Consider the following 19,252-nt stretch of genomic DNA (forward strand, 5'->3'; position numbering starts at 1 on the left):
ATCCCTTTAGATGTGCAGAAATGAACTGACTATCAAAAGTTCTGCAGTCCCCTATTGATGAGAACAGAGAAGGAAAAAAAAAAGATGTTGTTTCCTGTACGTCCCCAAATCTGATCTTTATCAGGAGTCTGCTTGAAATCTAGACTGACAGAAAATGGATCAAAGCACAACAGATAAAATGGTGACACAAATTCACACCTTCAGAAAATGACTGCTTGTTATTTCTTAAAGTGACAGAAGGTTTATTATTATTAATATTGTTAATATTTTTATTTGTTTTTCTTCTTGGACTCATTAAGACACACCACTGCTCAATATCATACACTGTGCACTTACAGGAGACTTTAGTCATTATGCCTCACTAATACTGGTTTGGACCCACTTTTACCTTCAACAGGTGCTGCAAACATTCCTCAGAGATTTTGGTTTATGTTGATGTGATAGTATCGTGCAGCTGCTGTAGATTTGGTGGCTGCACATTCATAAAGACAAACCTCCAGTTCAGCCACATCCCAAAGCTGGTCTGTTAGATTTAGGCTGCGGTGGCTGTGGAAGCCATTTGAGCACCATTGAGTGTGGTCTTTTGCTACTGCAGCTCATCTAGATCAATGTACAGTGGGGCAAAAAAGTATTTAGTCAGCCACCGATTGTGCAAGTGCCCCCACCTAAAATGATGACAGAGGCCAGTAATTTGCACCAGAGGTACACGTCAACTGTGAGAGACAGAATGTGAAAAAAAATCCATGAATACACATGGTAGGATTTGTAAAGAATTTATTCGTAAATCAGGGTGGCAAATAAGTATTTGGTCAATAACAAAAATACAACTCAATACTTTGTAACATAACCTTTGTTGGCAATAACAGAGGCCAAACGTTTACTATAGGTCTTTACCAGGTTTGCACACACAGTAGCTGGTATTTTGGCCCATTCCTCCATGCAGATCTTCTCCAGAGCAGTGATGTTTTGGGGCTGTCACCGAGCAACACGGACTTTCAACTCCCGCCACAGATTTTCTATGGGGTTGAGGTCTGGAGACTGGCTAGGCCACTCCAGGACTTTCAAATGCTTCTTACGGAGCCACTCCTTTGTTGCCCGGGCGGTGTGTTTTGGATCATTGTCATGTTGGAAGACCCAGCCGCGTTTCATCTTCAAAGTTCTCACTGATGGAAGGAGGTTTTGGCTCAAAATCTCACGATACATGGCCCCATTCATTCTGTCCTTAACACGGATCAGTCGTCCTGTCCCCTTGGCAGAAAAACAGCCCCATAGCATGATGTTTCCACCCCCATGCTTCACAGTAGGTATGGTGTTCTTGGGATGCAACTCAGTATTCTTCGTCCTCCAAACACGACGAGTTGAGTTCATACCAAAAAGTTCTACTTTGGTTTCATCTGACCACATGACATTCTCCCAATCCTCTGCTGTATCATCCATGTGCTCTCTGGCAAACTTCAGACGGGCCTGGACATGCACTGGCTTCAGCAGCGGAAAACGTCTGGCACTGCGGGATCTGATTCCCTGCCGTTTTAGTGTGTTACTGATGGTGACCTTTGTTACTTTGGTCCCAGCTCTCTGCAGGTCATTCACCAGGTCCCCCCGTGTGGTTCTGGGATCTTTGCTCACCGTTCTCATGATCATTTTGACCCCACGGGATGAGATCTTGCGTGGAGCCCCAGATCGTGGGAGATTATCAGTGGTCTTGTATGTCTTCCATTTCCTGATGATTGCTCCCACAGTTGATTTTTTTCACACCACGCTGCTTGCCTATTGTAGATTCACTCTTCCCAGCCTGGTGCAGGTCTACAATACTTTTCCTGGTGTCCTTCGAGAGCTCTTTGGTCTTGGCCATGGCGGAGTTTGGAGTCTGACTGTTTGAGGCTGTGGACAGGTGTCTTTTATACAGATGATAAGTTCGCACAGGTGCCATTCATACAGGTAACGAGTGGGGGACAGAAAAGCGTCTTACAGAAGACGTTACAGGTCTGTGGGAGCCAGGGATTTTCCATGTTTGAGGTGACCAAATACTTATTTGCCACCCTGATTTACGAATAAATTCTTTACAAATCCTACCATGTGTATTCATGGATTTTTTTTTCACATTCTGTCTCTCACAGTTGACGTGTACCTCTGGTGCAAATTACTGGCCTCTGTCATCATTTTAGGTGGGGGCACTTGCACAATCGGTGGCTGACTAAATACTTTTTTGCCCCACTGTATATTATACATTCAGATATGCTCTTCTACATACTTTGGTTGTAACAAGTTTTTATTTGAGTTAATGTTGCAATCGTACCAGCTCAACGATGACTGGCTGTATATTGTTGCTTTTCTGTACCTTTCTCTGTAAACACTAGAGATGGTTGCACACTTAAATATTCAGATCAGCCCCTCTGGCACAAATAATCACATCATGTTCATTGGAACTTTAACTGAAATCAACTTCTTCCCTATTATGATGCTCACTTTAAACTTCAGCAGGTTGGCTTGACCACGTCTGCAGGTATAAATGCTCTGAATTGCTGCCACGTGATTGGCTGATTAGATATTTGTGTTCATGTGCAGTTGAACAGGCAAGTTTATTAATGTGTGCAGTAAATGTATAACTTTTCTTTTCATGGAATAGTTTAAACTAATATTTGGGGATGCAGTGACACACTTTGTTTATTTTGGCACCAGCTTTCACTCATAATTTTTGAATCTATTTTAACATACTGTACATGAAAAATATGAAATCCCCAAATTATTTGAATCTTACAAAGAACAAACATTATGTTCAGATTGCTGAACTATTTAATTTTTGATCCTATGAAAAGCCCTCTCCATTTTTCCTTCTGAAAGACTGATTCTTGTTTTTAAAGAAAGATTAGGTTAATTTTATGCAATGACTTGTACTGTTGCTGCTTATGCTTCAATCTAATTTCCCCACAAGGTCTTTTCTGAGAAGTGATTTGTTTGTACAAATAAGAGGCAGAAAAAAGAAAGTAAAAAATGTTTTATGTTTTATTTGTTGTTCTTTCCAAGCGTGAAAAATGCATGCCAAAAAACTCACAACCGCCTTCCACCTTCTATCCTTTTAAGGTGGAGGTGACTTCAGAGGCCCTGGACATAACTGTGATTCTCCTGAATGAGCTGTTGTAACCAGGCACCAACTTCTTCAGCAGCTGCAAGGCTCAGCAGTGAGTATAAGCTAAGGTCTCATTTACTTTTATTGACAGCCTTACATTTTTGTACCAGGTTTCATCATTGAGGATTATTTCTCTTTCCTGAATGAACTTCAGGAAAAGGGAAATGTTATATGGGGCCCAGAGTATGAAAAATACAACCACTATACAGATGATCACCTCGACAATCTTCTTTGCGGTCCTCATGTTTATCAGCCTGGGGATGATCCTGGAGTTGCACCACCAAGGGAATCACGAGACCCAGCACATTTGTGGTGAACAGGTTGTAACGCTCCCAGACTTTGCTCTCCTCGGGATAGTCACATCCAAACTCCTGAGACTCTTGTGTTTGCTTTATGAACATAAAATCTGGCAGAGAGACAAACAAGCTCAGCATCCAAATGAGCACGGTCAGAATCATAGCTGCCCTCTTATGCAAAAACGTGCAACCCTGTGAGCGTGCACAGTGATCATGTAGCAACAACAGGTTCCTGCAATGTGTAAATACAATACAATCCCCATGATATACACACAACACATCCTGGGATTTATAGGTAGGTGGACACATCTACCTATAAATCCCAGGATGAAAACCAAACTGTAGAGAGTGGAGAGAAACTGTTTGTTAAAGTCCTTTACATCGGTGGAGTTGGTAGAAGAAAAGTCTTCTGCTATCCCATTATCGTAAACGCTGTAATCTTCCTCTATGGCATTATAGAAAGAGAGAAAGAGCTTTTCAATATTATCATTATTATTATTATTATTTAGTAGTGGTAGTAGTAGTATTGCTAATAATTTTTTTTATTTATTTTGAAGTAGTCTGTTTAAAACCTACTCTTGCTGATATGTTGCTGTTTTTAAAGGTCATTAATTTTACTATGAGCATAAATAATCGGCATTGGTGTTTTGGCCCTGAGTCAGTTCACGTTCCAGGTTATTTTGCAACCTTTTGGTGGTCACAAGTAGGCTACTCACTCCTTAGGAAAGTTTTTTCACTCATTTACTCCATACGCTGTCACTATTTTATGTAGGATTTAAACCTCCTTAATGTTGTCTATTCTGAAGAAAGGTCATATCAGGGTAAAATTTGCCCACATGTATAATCATCAATTTCTTTATTTCAACTGGTGCAATAAAAGTTACTATTTCCTTCGGTCTCCTTTTCAATGATTTTCCACACAGATCTTTTTTTTCTTTTGCATACCATGATATCATGTAACATGATAGCTATCTTATTAAAATAGTATTCATATATTGTTTAGCTTCAAATAATGCTTGTTTGCGGGTGAGATGATTGTAGATGTTAGCAGATATAAAGGACACCTTCAAAGCGATTGTGGCAGTGCGTGTCTTTTTACTTTTCACAAATGATGTTAAAATCAAAAGATCTTTAGACGCTATATACAACAGAAAACATGAATTATGGTATAATTTCAGTTGCAACATTAGGATTTCAATCCCTACAGCAGTGTGTACAGCCTTATATGTTACACATTTAAAAAAATAATACAAATATTACACTGCAAATATATAGAAATTCTGTATTACTGTTAAAATGTATTCACCCAACATATCTCAGTGGTGTCTTTTCCAACTACGTGAAGTCAGGAATTGCACTTCAGGGCTCCTTTTTTCTGTTTTACTGTTGTTATCCTATTAGATATGTAGAAATGAACAATCTGTCTCACTGTCAGCAGTCTGAAAAAGAGGAGCACAAAACAGAAACGCAGAATTCACTTCCTGTAGGTGCGAGTGAGATCATTATCAGGAGTCTGTTCAACATCTAGGCAGCCAAAAAATACTTCAAAGAACAACGAAGCATTTGGTGACACAAATTGACACCTTCACAAAATGACTGCTGGTTTTTACCTAATGTGTCACAAAGTTTAATATTATCATTTTCACTACTGTTATTATTTGTTTCTTCTTCTTCTTTGTTTCATTGTCACATCACTCTACACATTGTCATATCCTGTGTAGAGTCTATGCTGTGCAGCACAGCATAGACTCTACACAGGATACTTTAGCAGGAATCACTTATAATGTAGATGCAGCAAGCTGCTGAATGTATTACTCTGAGATTTTCATGATGGGTTATTGTAGCACGTCTCAAGCTACAGGAAACTAGAGCATGATGCTGCAAACACAGTGTTTGCTGGCCAACACATGACGTTGTTATTGCGTAGTTTGACTGATTACTGTCGTGCTGCTTTCATATAGCTCCAATCACTCTGTTCAGTCTTCTCTCTCTCCACACCCACACCCATCCCAGCGTGCTACTGCTTTAAATATGGAAAAGACCTGATTAGTTTGTCAGTGACAGCTGTGCCAGCTAGCCTGCCCTGTCACTGCCCCCAAAACTCGCTACAATACCCCTCCCCTGCAGCTGAGCCACAAACCACACTTCACCACCAGGGATCCTAAGCTACTGTAGCCATTCTAATGCTCTAATAACTTTTGACTGATGTACACCACTGATGTACACCCCTCCCTTATCTGCTGGAACAAAATGGCCTTAGCCCTATGCTCAAGGCATCACTATGGAGAACAGAATGCCTCCTGGCACTGCTATGTCCACTAAACTAGTTTCAGGGCAGCCCTCTGGGTGAAGGTGGTCAGAGGGCTGGTCAGTTCCACAAAGTTTGGTAGAAACCCGTGGTAATAACCGGCCAGCCCCAGAAACTGCCTCACCTCTTTTGTTGTCTTGGGATCCAGCAGGTCTCTACTTGTTTTTAGAGCATCTCAAAACATAATTTATTTTTTGTTCTTTCAGAAATACTTCTTAAATGTTCTGATTGTATTTTAACAACATCTTATGAGGAATTAAAGACCTAAAGTTGAGTTTAACTACTTGACTTACTTAACTACTCATAACTGTGTGAAAGAACATACTCACTGCAAATGTATTCTCAGAATGAACAATGCACTTCTTCAATATGACTCCACTTTATGACCCTCATTTGAAGTAAGTTCAAGATCTGCATTATCATTCATTGTTTTCAGAAAACAAAATCAGGATACCGGCTAAATGGATGCTTGGCTTGAATCAACTCAAGTGGAAAGTTAGTGACAAATATAAGGAACCATAACCAAAAAGAAGTGTATAAGGCTATGCATCCGAAAGTAATGGGGAACTAGATAGAAATATCTGAATGACAGCAAGACAATGTGCAGGTCTTCTAAAGAAAAAAAATCTGATATCTTTGTATGCTCGTTTTGGTTTGTTTGTCCGAATTGTAGGCTCAAAAAAAATGTGTGAAGAAAATCAAACTCTTACAGGTTGCTATAAACAAATGATGACAAAGTATCCAATACACTTGAGATTGAGAAAAGAAATTGGCAATTTATAAGTAATGAGCATTTACATCTGAAATTTTGTAAGATATAATAGTATATACATATAGACATACTTCCCCCTTCGCCCCCTGCGGGCAGTCTATCCTTCAAGCTCGGGTTCTCTACCAGAGGCCTGGGAGCTTGAGGGTCCTGCGCAGTATTTTAGCTGTTTCTAGGACTGCGCTCTTCTGGACAGAGATCTCCAATGTTGTTCCTGGGATCTGCTGGAACCGCTCGCCTAGTTTGGGAGTTACCGCACCTAGTGCTCCGATTACCACTGGGACCACTGTTACCTCCACATCTTCTCCAGCTGTTCTCTGAGCCCTTGGTATTTCTCAAGTTTCTCATGTTCCTTCTGATGTTGCTGTCATTCGGAACCGTCACATCTATCACTACGGCCGTCTTCTTCTGTGTGTCTACCACCACTATGTCCAGTTGGTTAGCCATCCCCATTTTGTCCGTTTGTAGATATTTTGTTCCATGTATGCCCTGCCTGCTAGCATCTTACACCCTATGTGCTGGATTGTCTCAGGGGCATCTTTACATAGCCTGCACCTGGGGTCTTGCCTGGTGTGATAGACCCCAGCCTCTATGGATCTTGTGCTCAGAACTTGTTCCTGTGCTGCCATGATTAGTGCTTCTGTGCTGTCTTTCAGTCCAGCTTTGTCCAGCCACTGGTAGGATTTCTGGATATCAGCCACCTCTGCTATCTGCCGGTGGTACATACCGTGCAGGCGCCTGTCCTTCCATGATGGTTCCTCCTCTTCCTCCTCATTCTTGGGTTTCTGCTGCCAGAGGTATTCACTGAGCACGTGGTCGGTTGGATCCATCTTACTGATGTGATGTATTCGTGGATGTTTGTTGTCTCATCCTGGACCGTGGTGCTGACACTCACCAGTTCCCGGCGTCCTTCCTTCCGCTTAGCATACAGCCTCAGGATGCTGGACTTGGGGTGAAACCCTCCATGCATGGTCAGGAGCTTCCTTGTCTTGATGTCAGTGGCTTCTATCTCCTCCTTTGGCCAGCTTATTATCCCAGCAGGGTACCTGATCATGGGCAGGGCGTAGGTGTTGATGGCCCAGATCTTGTTCTTACCGTTCAGCTGACACTCAGGACTTGCCTGACCCTCTGCAGGTACTTGGTGGTTGCAGCTTTTCTCGTGGCCTCTTCATGGTTCCCATTTGCCTGTGGGATCCCCAGGTACTTGTAGCTGTCCTCTATGTCTGCCTTTCTATGTCTTTTCATTTGCTATCAGCAACACAAATTATACTCAACTCCACTTTGCTGTTTTTATAGTTTTGCTCTCAGCTGGCTGATAATGCTGGTTATTTTCCAACCTTTTGGGAGTCATGGGTGTCCTACTCCCTCCTTGGGAAAGTTTGTCGCTCTGCTTTATGAACATAGGATTTAAGTACATATTCGAGGGTCAGATGATTATAGATGGTAGCAGAGGTGAACTTTATTTCAGGATATTTTCCTGCCATGGTGATATCTCAGTGATGTCTCTTCAAATCAGGTGAAGTCAGGAATTACACTTCAACGCTCCTTGTTCTTCGTGTTTTATTGATGTGATCTCTTTAGATGTGCAGGGATTAACTAACAGTCTTAAAGTCAGCAGTCTGATGATGAGTAGTACAAAAAAACAAAAAGCAGATTTCACTTCCTGCATGTGCTTAAGTGAGATCATTACAAATACTTCAAAGAACAACACAGCATATCGTGGTACAAATTCACACCTTCACAAAATGACTGCTGGTTTTTGCATAACGTATGAGAGAGTTTATTATTATCGCTATCGTAACTATTATTATTTGTTTCTTCCTCTTCTTGGTCTCACTGTCGAAGATTCTACACTTAAAGGACAATTTAACACAAACGTTTTCTATTCTGATGCTTACCATGAACTTCAGGAGGTCAACTTGACCTCGTGTGCATGTCTAAATGCTCTAAGTTGCTGCCACGTGATTGGCTGATTAGATATTTGCATTCACGTGCATTCATGTGCAGTTGAAAAGGCATGTTTTTTTTTTATATGAGGAGTAAGTGTATACTCATACCCTCTTTTAATAACATGCTATATGTGAAAATATGAAATCTCCAAATTATTTGATTCTACATGAAAAAAAAACATTATTTTTGAATTACTGAACTACAGGTCCTTCTCAAAAAATTAGCATATTGTGATAAAGTTCATTATTTTCTGTAATGTACTGATAAACATTAGACTTTCATATATTTTAGATTCATTACACACAACTGAAGTAGTTCAAGCCTTTCATTGTTTTAATATTGATGATTTTGGCATACATAACTCATGAAAACCCAAAATTCCTGTCTCAAAAAATTAGCATATCATGAAAAGGTTCTCTAAACGAGCTATTAACCTAACCATCTGAATCAACGAATTAACTCTAAACACCTGCAAAAGATTCCTGAGGCTTTTAAAAACTCCCAGCCTGGTTCATTACTCAAAACCGCAATCATGGGTAAGACTGCCGACCTGACTGCTGTCCAGAAGGCCATCATTGACACCCTCAAGCAAGAGGGTAAGACACAGAAAGAAATTTCTGAACGAATAGGCTGTTCCCAGAGTGCTGTATCAAGGCACCTCAGTGGGAAGTCTGTGGGAAGGAAAAAGTGTGGCAGAAAACGCTGCACAACGAGAAGAGGTGACCGGACCCTGAGGAAGATTGTGGAGAAGGACCGATTCCAGACCTTGGGGGACCTGCGGAAGAAGTGGACTGAGTCTGGAGTAGAAACATCCAGAGCCACCGTGTACAGGCGTGTGCAGGAAATGGGCTACAGGTGCCGCATGCCCCAGGTCAAGCCACTCTTGAACCAGAAACAGCGGCAGAAGCGCCTGACCTGGGCTACAGAGAAGCAGCACTGGACTGTTGCTCAGTGGTCCAAAGTACTTTTTTCGGATGAAAGCAACGTTTGCATGTCATTCGGAAATCAAGGTGCCAGAGTCTGGAGGAAGACTAGGGAGAGGGAAATGCCAAAATGCCTGAAGTCCAGTGTCAAGTACCCACAGTCAGTGATGGTCTGGGGTGCCATGTCAGCTGCCGGTGTTGGTCCACTGTGTTTTATCAAGGGCAGGGTCAATGCAGCTAGCTATCAGGAGATTTTGGAACACTTCATGCTTCCATCTGCTGAAAAGCTTTATGGAGATGAAGATTTCATTTTTCTGCACGACCTGGCACCTGCTCACAGTGCCAAAACCACTGGTAAATGGTTTACTGACCATGGTATTACTGTGCTCAATTGGCCTGCCAACTCTCCTGACCTGAACCCCATAGAGAATCTGTGGGATATTGTGAAGAGAAAGTTGAGAGACGCAAGACCCAACACTCTGGATGAGCTTAAGGCCGCTATCAAAGCATCCTGGGCCTCCATAACACCTCAGCAGTGCCACAGGCTGATTGCCTCCATGCCACGCCGCATTGAAGCAGTCATTTCTGCAAAAGGATTCCCGACCAAGTATTGAGTGCATAACTGAACATAATTATTTGAAGGTTGACTTTTTTTGTATTAAAAACACTTTTCTTTTATTGGTCGGATGAAATATGCTAATTTTTTGAGACAGGAATTTTGGGTTTTCATGAGTTATGTATGCCAAAATCATCAATATTAAAACAATGAAAGGCTTGAACTACTTCAGTTGTGTGTAATGAATCTAAAATATATGAAAGTCTAATGTTTATCAGTACATTACAGGAAATAATGACCTTTATCACAATATGCTAATTTTTTGAGAAGGACCTGTATTATTCCCAGGTAATTTTTGATGCAGTGGCAAAAACTTTCATTTTTACACCTAAAAGACTCGTCATGTCTTTATTCTTTTTTTAAAAAAAAGATTAATTAAATTTTACGAGATGAAGGGGCTTGTTGCTGCTTTTCCTGAAATTTACTTTCCTCAGATGAAGGAGTTGTTGTTTTCAGAGAAATTAGCTTTTTGTGTTAATGTGAGTAAAGAAAAGAAATACTGAAAAATGTTTTCAGATGAACAGTTGTTTTGTTTGTTTCTCTTTTTTTCAGATATACTTCTTAAAAAATCTATAATACTAATCTGTATAAACAACAGTAATTAGAAAGCTTAACTTGATCAACTTTCCCTGAATCTTCTAACTGTTGATGAAATCCACCTCCACTAATCGTCCTCTATATGACATTGTGCTGCTGTTTTATGATGGTGAACAACTACCTCCATCTCAAAGAACTTTTGATCTTCTTTCTTTTCATCACCGTGTACAGAATCTCTCATTGCAATAACAATGAGAAACAAACAAACATGCTCACAACAAATATTCTTCTCAAAAGGAATAATGTACTTCTCCAGTATGACAATCCACTTGATGACCTTCATTTGACATAAGTTCAAGATCTGCAGTTTCATTTATTGTCTTAGCAAAGCTATAATACAAAATCAGGATAAGAGATGACTAGATGCCTGACTCGAATCAGCTCCAATGGCAAATAATGACAAATACAAGGAACCATAACATAATACAACAAACAAAAGAACTATATCAGGCTACACATCAGAAAGCAATGTGGAAGTAGAGAGAATTACGATTCACACATGCAGCTATTTCAGATCTTCGTTTGTACAAAGATACTCGGAAATTGTTGTATGCTGTTTTTGATGTGCTTCTACGAAATTGCAAGGTCATAAAAATGTGTGAAGAAGAAAGCAAACTGTTACACGTTGCAATAAACAGCAGGTTCAGTTTAGCGGACCAGCAAGTTTAATTCCGCTTGAGGAAGGAAGGGTATTACATAGTGAGATACTCGAGATTCTGTAAAGCAGGCAGCACAGCTAACAGGTTAATTTTATAAGTAGGCAGCATTTACATTTAAAATTTGATAATTAGAGTCGAAGGTAATTAATATACTGTAAATTGGCAGTGCTAACACACATTAAAGGCATTGAAGAAGTAATGAGTACATTTAAAATCTAACAGTCAGGAGAAAACAATTACTGTAAATTCAAAGGGTGCAAAGGTGTACAAACACATTTTGAAGGTGCCACACAGGTGAAGAACACTGTGGTATTTGTCAAATAGAAGTGACCAAATGAACAAAAAAAAGTATGAGACACGGTCTGCGGTAATAACAGGGTGAAACATTCATGTCAAAATACTTACAACTGCACTCCACCTTCTACAGTTTAAAGGAGGAGGTGATTTCAGAGCCCCTGGACATAACTGAGCTTTTCCTGAATGAGCTGTCTGTCAGATCTCTGCTGTAACCAGGCATCAACTTTTTCAGCAGCTGCAAGGCTCTTCTCATAAACTTCTCTCCCACAAAAGCATATACGATGGGATTCAGACAGCAGTGTGTGTAAGCTAAGGCCTCAGTCACTGTTATTGACAGCCTTACATTTTTGTACCAGGTTTCATCATTGAGGATTATTTCTCTTTCCTGAAGAAACTCCAGGAAAAGGGAAATGTTATATGGGGCCCAGAGCAAGAAAAATGCAACCACTATACAGATGATCAGCTTGACGATGCGGTGTTTCTTTGCGGTCCTCATGTTTACCAGCCTGGGGATGATCCTGGAGTAGCAACCTACCATCACCAGCACGGGAATCACGAGACCAAGCACATTTGTGGTGAACAGGTTGTAACGCTCCCAGACTTTGCTCTCCTCGGGATAGTCACATCCAAACTCCTGGTACTCCTCTGTTTCCTGTATGAAGATAAAATCCGGCAGAGAGACAAACAAGCTCAGCATCCAAACGAGCACGGTCAGAATGATGGCTGCCCTCTTTGTGCGATAACGTGCAACCCTGTGAGCGTGCATGATGATCATGTAGCGGTCCAGCGTCATGACAACCATGAAGAAGATGCTGCTGAAGAAGCCAATGTGGTGAGAGCCAGACAACAAACGGCACATGAAGTCTCCAAAAGTCCACTGGCCGACCCTGGCATTGTGAGAGTAGAAAGGCAGCATGAAGACGAAGAGGAGGTCAGAGAGAGCCAGGTTGAAGAGGCAGATGTCTGTCAAGTTGCTCTGATTGCGATGCTTCACCAGGACACACACCACTAGTCCATTACCTTTGTGAGAAAAGATTCAATAAGTGTATCAGTCACACTGTTGCACATTCTTTCTGCCTCTTTCTCTCTGTCGGTCTCATGTTGTTGTGTTGCACATAAACACACGTGCATACAGAGTTTAGGCCTAAAACGTGCTTTCTGTTCCCATAAGGGACAACAGGTTCCTGCAATGTGTAAATACAATCCAATCCCCATAATATAGACACAAGAAGACACACCTACCTATGAAGCCCAGGATGAAAACCAAACTGTAGAGAATGGCAAGAAACACTTGGCTGAATTCCTGTACATCGGTGGAGTTGGCTGGAGCATAGTCTCCATAATCAAAATCACTGTAATTGCCGTAATTGTCTTCTGTGTCATATTCTGCTGAGACAGAGAGAGTAGGTATTTTTTATTTATTTATTTGTTTATTCTTTTATTTCTCATCACAAGCAGCGAAAATTAATAGCTATAGTGTATTAGTGTAAAAACATGGACATGGTAGAGGTGAGTACAATTTTAGACTTAGAGAAAAGGTTAGTTTGTCTAAGTTACTGGCTGACAGAAACAGACGGTAAATAAGCATGGAGGTATTGTGAGTCCATTGGGTTTGTTATTTTTTGCACTAAAATGTTCGATGATCACACTGTTTTAGCCTAATGTACAAAATGAGTTTGGCTAAGGTTACTCAGAGTTTAAAGGTAAAGCTGGTCAAATAACCTTTTATGTTTCTGCCATATTTTTTTTTTTTTTTTTAAAAACCCTGCACTTTATGTTGAAAGTTTTATTATTATTATTTAAAGACAATATCATTTTGAAAAAGTGCTTGAAGTAACATTTTATTTTTAAGTCTCCCCAAATTTGGCCATGGATAATATTCTTGTTTCTCAGTTTTGCAGTTTGAATGCTTTTTTTTCCAGAAATTAAAAAAAAAACATTTGCGTTTTGGGTAAATTTTTGATTAATGCGATTAATCAAGATTAATTAATTACAAAGCCTCTAATTCTTTAAAAAAAAAATTATCGAGTCCCACCCCCTGTAATTTTAAATTACAGCATTTGAATTTAAAGTCCTACATTACTATGTACAGCATTAACAGATTTAACACATTATAAACATGTATTTTCAAGAACTCTGAAAAATGCTAAACTTTAAATATATAACATTTTTGTATTACTTTTAAAAGATATTTACCTGCCATGGTGATATCTCAGTGATGTCTCTTCAAATCAGGTGAAGTCAGGAATTACACTTCAACGCTCCTTGTTCTTCGTGTTTTATTGATGTGATCTCTTTAGGTGTGCAGGGATTAACTAACAGTCTTAAAGTCAGCAGTCTGATAACGAGGAGCACAAAAAAAGAAATATAGATTTCACTTCCTGGATGTGCTTAAGTGAGATCATGACAAATACTTCAAAGAACAACACAGCATATGGTGACATAAATTCACACCTTTACAAAATGACTGCTGGTTTTTACATAACGTATGAGAGAGTTTATTATTATCGTTTTCGCTACTATTATGATTTGTTTCTTTCTCTTCTTGCCCTCACTGTTGTACATCAGTGCACATCATCGATTCTACACTCATGAGACACTTTAGTAGTATGTCTTGCACGTACTGGTTTGGACCCACTTTTGTCTTCAGAAAGATAAGAGAAGATAAGATAGAACTTTATTAATCCCTCGGGTGGTTTCCTCTGGGAAATTCGGTACTACCCTAATTGTACACAGCATTGATTAAACAAGCTGCTAAAAACATTCCTTAGAGATACTGGTTCATGTTGATGTGATAGTATCACACAGTTGCCGTAAATTTGTTGGCTGCACATTCAGAACATCCTATCACATCCCAAAGTTCTTCAATTGGATTAAGACTGTGGTGACTGTGGAGCTCATTTGAGCACAGTGAATTTATTGTCAGATTAAAAAAACACTTTCAGAAGATGGGAACACTGTGATCATGAAGAGATGCACAGGGAGATGCACCATTCTGCCAAATTCTGACTCTACCATTCAATTTTAGGAGCAGAAATTGAGATTAATTTGAACTGATGACATTTTCCAATCTTCAGTTGTCCGAATTATGTGGCGCAAACTGCGTCCTCATTTTCTTGTTCTTATCTGGCAGCAGTGGCATCCAGTGGTCTTAAGCTGGTGTAGCTTATCTACTCAAAGCATGTTTTACATTCAGAGATGTCTTTCTATATATTTTTGTTATTATTTTAGTTACTGTTGCAATCATATTAGCTCAAAGATGACTGACCATTTTCATCCAGATCACGCAATATTGTATTAGTGATTCTCTGTAGAACTGTGTCATGGTCCTGAGTCTGATGGCTCAGTGTTTTGTGTTTGTTAATATTATATATATATTATGTTCTTATTTATTCTGGTTATGTCTTCTGTTAGGATTTGCTAGTTTTTAGGTTTTGGTTTTGTACTCCCTCTGTTCCTGTTCAGTCAGTTCTGAGTCTGTGTCTCTTCATGTGTGTTGAGTTTCCTGTTTTACTTTGAAGGTCTGTGTCTTATGTCAGTGTATTCAGTTTTGTGTGCTCCTCTAACTCCTCCTCGCACTAACCCAAACAACCATCATTTCTCAAATGCGGCTACCCCATCATGAGCTGGAAGGCCCCAAGCCCGAGGCTGGCTGAGACAACACAATTCTCCCTGATAACGGGACTGTGTTTTGACTCTCTGCTCACATCCTTCAAGGCCACCTGCGTCGGCTGGAGACTGTTGACTTTCGCTTACCTGGGTAAAGGGCACTCTCTCACAGTTGAACATGGGACACACACACGTACACATTTTTTTATTTTTTTTGTAAGGTGTGAAAATTAATGTGCTTCTGTGCTGAGGTGTTTTTTTTTTCCTTTTCTCAAACTGCTCTCCCATTGGGAGCTCAGTTTGAGTAGAGTTCTTTTTTTCCTCCAGTTGTCCCTGATGTTGTGTATTTTTTTTCATTGCTGTTCCTAATCATCCTAACTCTCCGAGTTGTCTTCCCCAATGTGATGTTTGTGCAATATATTTATGTATGGTCAGAAGGGGTCCAATTTTACTCCATGTAATGTGTACGTGTGACATTGTATGTGACAAAAAAAGGGGCCAATTGAAACATTCATTCCCACCTTCATGCACACACTCAGCACTCTCCCAACGTGGAGACAAACAGAAATGAACATTGTGTACACCCTCACACTCCCCAAACATACTCTATACCCCCAGGTCCAGGTACCATCACCCCAGGTCCAGGTACCATCACCCCCACAGGGGCAATCCGCCCCCAGACCCAGGAGATGTTGCCCTTTGCCCTGGGGTGGAGACAAGCAGACCGCCCTCGGTCCTGCAGCAGCAGGGAGGCGCAGTATCCCAGACCGCAACCAGACGACCAACTTCTCCTCCCGGCCCCACCGATCCCGATGGCAAACAGAGAACAGGGATGTGAAGACCCCATACCTCTCTCCGCCCGCTCATATGTGGAGTTGCTGCGCGCTGTTCTAAAGTGCATTTAAAACCCGGTAGGGCATGGTGCTTTCTGCCAGAAAGCAGCAGGTGTCAGCACGGCCCCTCCCAGGAGGCAGTTTTTGAAACATTCAGACCAGGGCCTCTGGCACAAATAATCACATCAAGTTAAATGTCCCTTAAATCGACATTCCTTTACATTATGGCGCTCACTTTGAACTTCAGCAGGTGAACTTGACCATGTCTGCATGCCTAAATGCTCTGAGTTACTGTGCGTAATTGGCTTAATAGATATTTGCGTTAATGTGCAGTTGAAAGGGACATGTTTATTGATATGAGGAGTAAGTGTATACTTTTTCTTTGCATGAAACCGTTTACACTGGTATTTGGTGACACAATCTGTTCAGTTTGGCAAAAGTTGCTACTTGTATCCGTTAAAATGTTTATTAACATACTATACATGAAAATATGAAATTTCAAAGTATTTGAATTATAAATGGAAAAAACATTATTTTTGGATTACTGAACTATTATTCCCAGGTAATTTTTGATGTAGTGGCAAAACCATTTCATTTTTACCCCTGAAGGACTCGTCATGTCTTTCTTCTGTTTATAAAAAGATTCATTTAGTTTGACAAGGTCCCAAGATGAAGGAGTTGGTATCGTTTTTTTGTGCTTTGTAGCTGTCAGGGACCAAGCAGTAAAGCAGAAAGGACACAGGTGTTTAATTCAAAAAAGGGGCTTTATTGACCCAAAAATATGAAAATATATTTAATAAAGCCAAAAGTTAAACAGGCAGACCAATAAAAGAGGTCAACTCAATAGACTAAACTCAAGATAATAATTAACAAAACCTCAAACAAACATAAGATAAACTGACCTGCTGAAATGACACACGGGGAACTTAAATACTGGTTTAGCTAAACCAAATGACACACACGGGGGAAAACAAAATGGCTGCCATATAACCAACTAATACAAAACAATTAAACAAACATGAAACACCCCCCAGGCAATGAAGCATGTGGTTCTATCCAATTAGGCTGTCAGTGTTACTTCAGCTCTCCCAGCCCTTTGCCACACCTTTTGCCAGACAGGAGGAGAAGCCAAAACCCAGGTAACTCAAACAAAGAAAGATGTATTAATATAACAAAACTGAACTTTGACCTTGCAAGGTTAATATGTGTGCACTCCATATAAACATTGGAAGGTGTGATGGAAAAATACATACATTTAATAAAGAAACAATATTGAACAGTAAGTAGAATATATTAAAGTGGTAACTGTAAATTAAACTAAAGTGAATCAACTGGTGGTGAGGTTTGGAGCTTACCATGTGTGGCATGCCATCACAGTAGCTTTTTGTGTTGATTTGAGTCAAGAAAAGCGACACTGAAAAATGTTTTCAGATAAAGTTTGTTTGTTCTCTCAAATATACTTCTTCTTAAAAAAAAATCTATAATACAAATCTATATTAACAGCAGTTTATCAGTAATTAGAAAGCTTAACGTAATCAACTTTCCCTGCATATTCTAAATATTGATGAAATCCACCTCCACTAATGGTCCCCTATAATACATTATAGTGGCTGTCATGCGACCGGCTATAGCAGTTAATAATACAACAGCTTCTTGCCATTCTTTGTGTCTCTGTTTATCTCTGTGTGACTCTTGTCTTTGAATAGCCCGTGCGCGCTAGCCACTTGTACCTACAATCCCTTGCGGTTTTACCCCGGAAATGACGTCACATTTTCAATCTCTGTTCCGCATGTGTGCCTTTCAGTTTAGTCAGTCATTCAGGTCAGTCAGTCAGTCTTCTTCCCTGTTCTGTTCATCCATTCATGATAATAATGCCATTCTAATAAACACCCTTAATCTTCACCGTGAGTCCTGCGTTTGGGTCCTCTCGTTTCCACATCCACACCGCGATGCTGAAAATTTCTATATGGTGTGCGCACCAGTTCACACAGGGATTGCACATTGCCTGACTAGTATTGCACCTGGCCAAGTGAACATAAAAAGCAAACCCAAATGCCAAAAAAATCTGTTTTAAAATGCGACCCTTACTTCTCCTGAATGAACTGCTGTAACCTGGCACCAACTATTTCAGCTGCTGCAAGGCTCTTTTCACAAACTTCTCTCTCACAAAAGCATATATGATGGGATTCAGGCAGCAGTGAGTGTAAGCTAAGGCTTCAGTTACTACCACTGACAGCCTTAAATTTTTATCCCAGGAGTCACTACGTGGGATTTTCCCTTTTTCCTGAAGAAACTTCAAGAAACGGGAAATGTTATATGGAGCCCAGAGCAAGAAAAATGCAACCACTATACAGATGATCAGCTTGACGATGCGGTGCTTCTTTGCGGTCCTTATGCTCACCAGTGTCGGGATGATCCTGAAGTAGCAACCTACCATCACCAGCAAGGGAATCAAGAGACCAAGCACATTTGTGGTGAACAGGTTGTAATGCTCCCAGACTTTGCTCTCCTGGGGATAGTTACATCTAATCTTCTGAGACTTTTCCTGTATTTCCTGTGTGAAGATAAAATCTGGCAGAGACACAAACATGCTCAGCATCCAAACGAGCACGGTCAGAATGATGGCTGCCCTCTTTGTGCGATAACGTGCAACCCTGTGAGCGTGCACGATGATCATGTAGTGGTCCAGAGTCATGACAACCATGAAGAAGATGCTGCTAAAGAAGCCAGTGTGGTGAGAGCCAGACAACAAACGGCACATGAAGTCTCCAAAAGTCCACTGGCCGACCCTGGCATAGTGAGAGTAGAAAGGCAGCGTGAAGATGAAGAGGAGGTCAGAGAGAGCCAGGTTGAAGAGGCAGATGTCTGTCAGGTTGCACTGAAGGCGGTGCTTCACCAGGACACACACCACTAGTCCATTACCTTTGTGAGAAAAGACACGACAGGTGTACCTGTCACACTGTTACCTAAAATATACATAAATAAATATTACGTAAAATAACATTCTGTCTCCTACTGTCTGTGGGTGTCATGTTGTTGTTTTGTGCATAAACACACCTGCACATACAAGAAGATACACCTACCTATAAATCCCAGGATGAAAATCAAACTGTAGAGAGTGGCAAGAAACACTTGGCTGAATTCCTGTACATCGGTGGAGTTGGCTGGAGCATAGTCTCCATAATCAAAATCACTGTAATTTCTGTAATAGTCTTCTAAGTCATAATATCCTGCTAAGAGAAGAGAAAGAGAGAGTCTTTATTATTTA

At 40.5% G+C, this 19,252-nt stretch overlaps 2 protein-coding genes and 1 pseudogene across 2 annotated transcripts; all 3 read right to left on the minus strand.

Moving 5' to 3' along the window:
- Positions 1 to 3,173: 3,173 nt before the first annotated feature.
- Positions 3,174 to 7,470, minus strand: LOC134637656 (atypical chemokine receptor 2-like; annotated as a pseudogene).
- Positions 7,471 to 11,666: 4,196 nt separating this feature from the next.
- On the minus strand, positions 11,667 to 13,745 carry LOC134635424 (C-C chemokine receptor type 1-like). Its single transcript, XM_063484804.1, has 3 exons — positions 13,739 to 13,745; positions 12,785 to 12,928; positions 11,667 to 12,562 (listed from the first exon to the last, which is right to left on the minus strand). The coding sequence occupies exons 1-3, from the start codon at positions 13,743 to 13,745 to the stop codon at positions 11,667 to 11,669; spliced, it is 1,047 nt and encodes a 348-aa protein (XP_063340874.1).
- Positions 13,746 to 17,278: 3,533 nt separating this feature from the next.
- Positions 17,279 to 19,122, minus strand: LOC134636734 (C-C chemokine receptor type 2-like; the record flags this gene model as incomplete). The annotated part of the gene is made up of 2 exons (XM_063486856.1): positions 17,279 to 18,906; positions 19,068 to 19,122. Coding segments are annotated over 2 exons (855 nt in total), but the record flags the coding sequence as incomplete, so codon positions are not given.
- Positions 19,123 to 19,252: the final 130 nt, after the last annotated feature.

Source organism: Pelmatolapia mariae, linkage group LG10_11 (assembly GCF_036321145.2).
Source record: "Pelmatolapia mariae isolate MD_Pm_ZW linkage group LG10_11, Pm_UMD_F_2, whole genome shotgun sequence".
In the NCBI taxonomy this organism is placed as follows: domain Eukaryota; kingdom Metazoa; phylum Chordata; class Actinopteri; order Cichliformes; family Cichlidae; genus Pelmatolapia; species Pelmatolapia mariae.

Excerpts from the sequence above, each read along its gene's own strand:
- LOC134635424 (XM_063484804.1), bottom strand. Across the intron at positions 12,563-12,784 it reads TTTCATCCTGGGCTTCATAG|GTAATGGACTAGTGGTGTGT; the intron begins GTAGGTGTGTCT and ends TTTCTCACAAAG.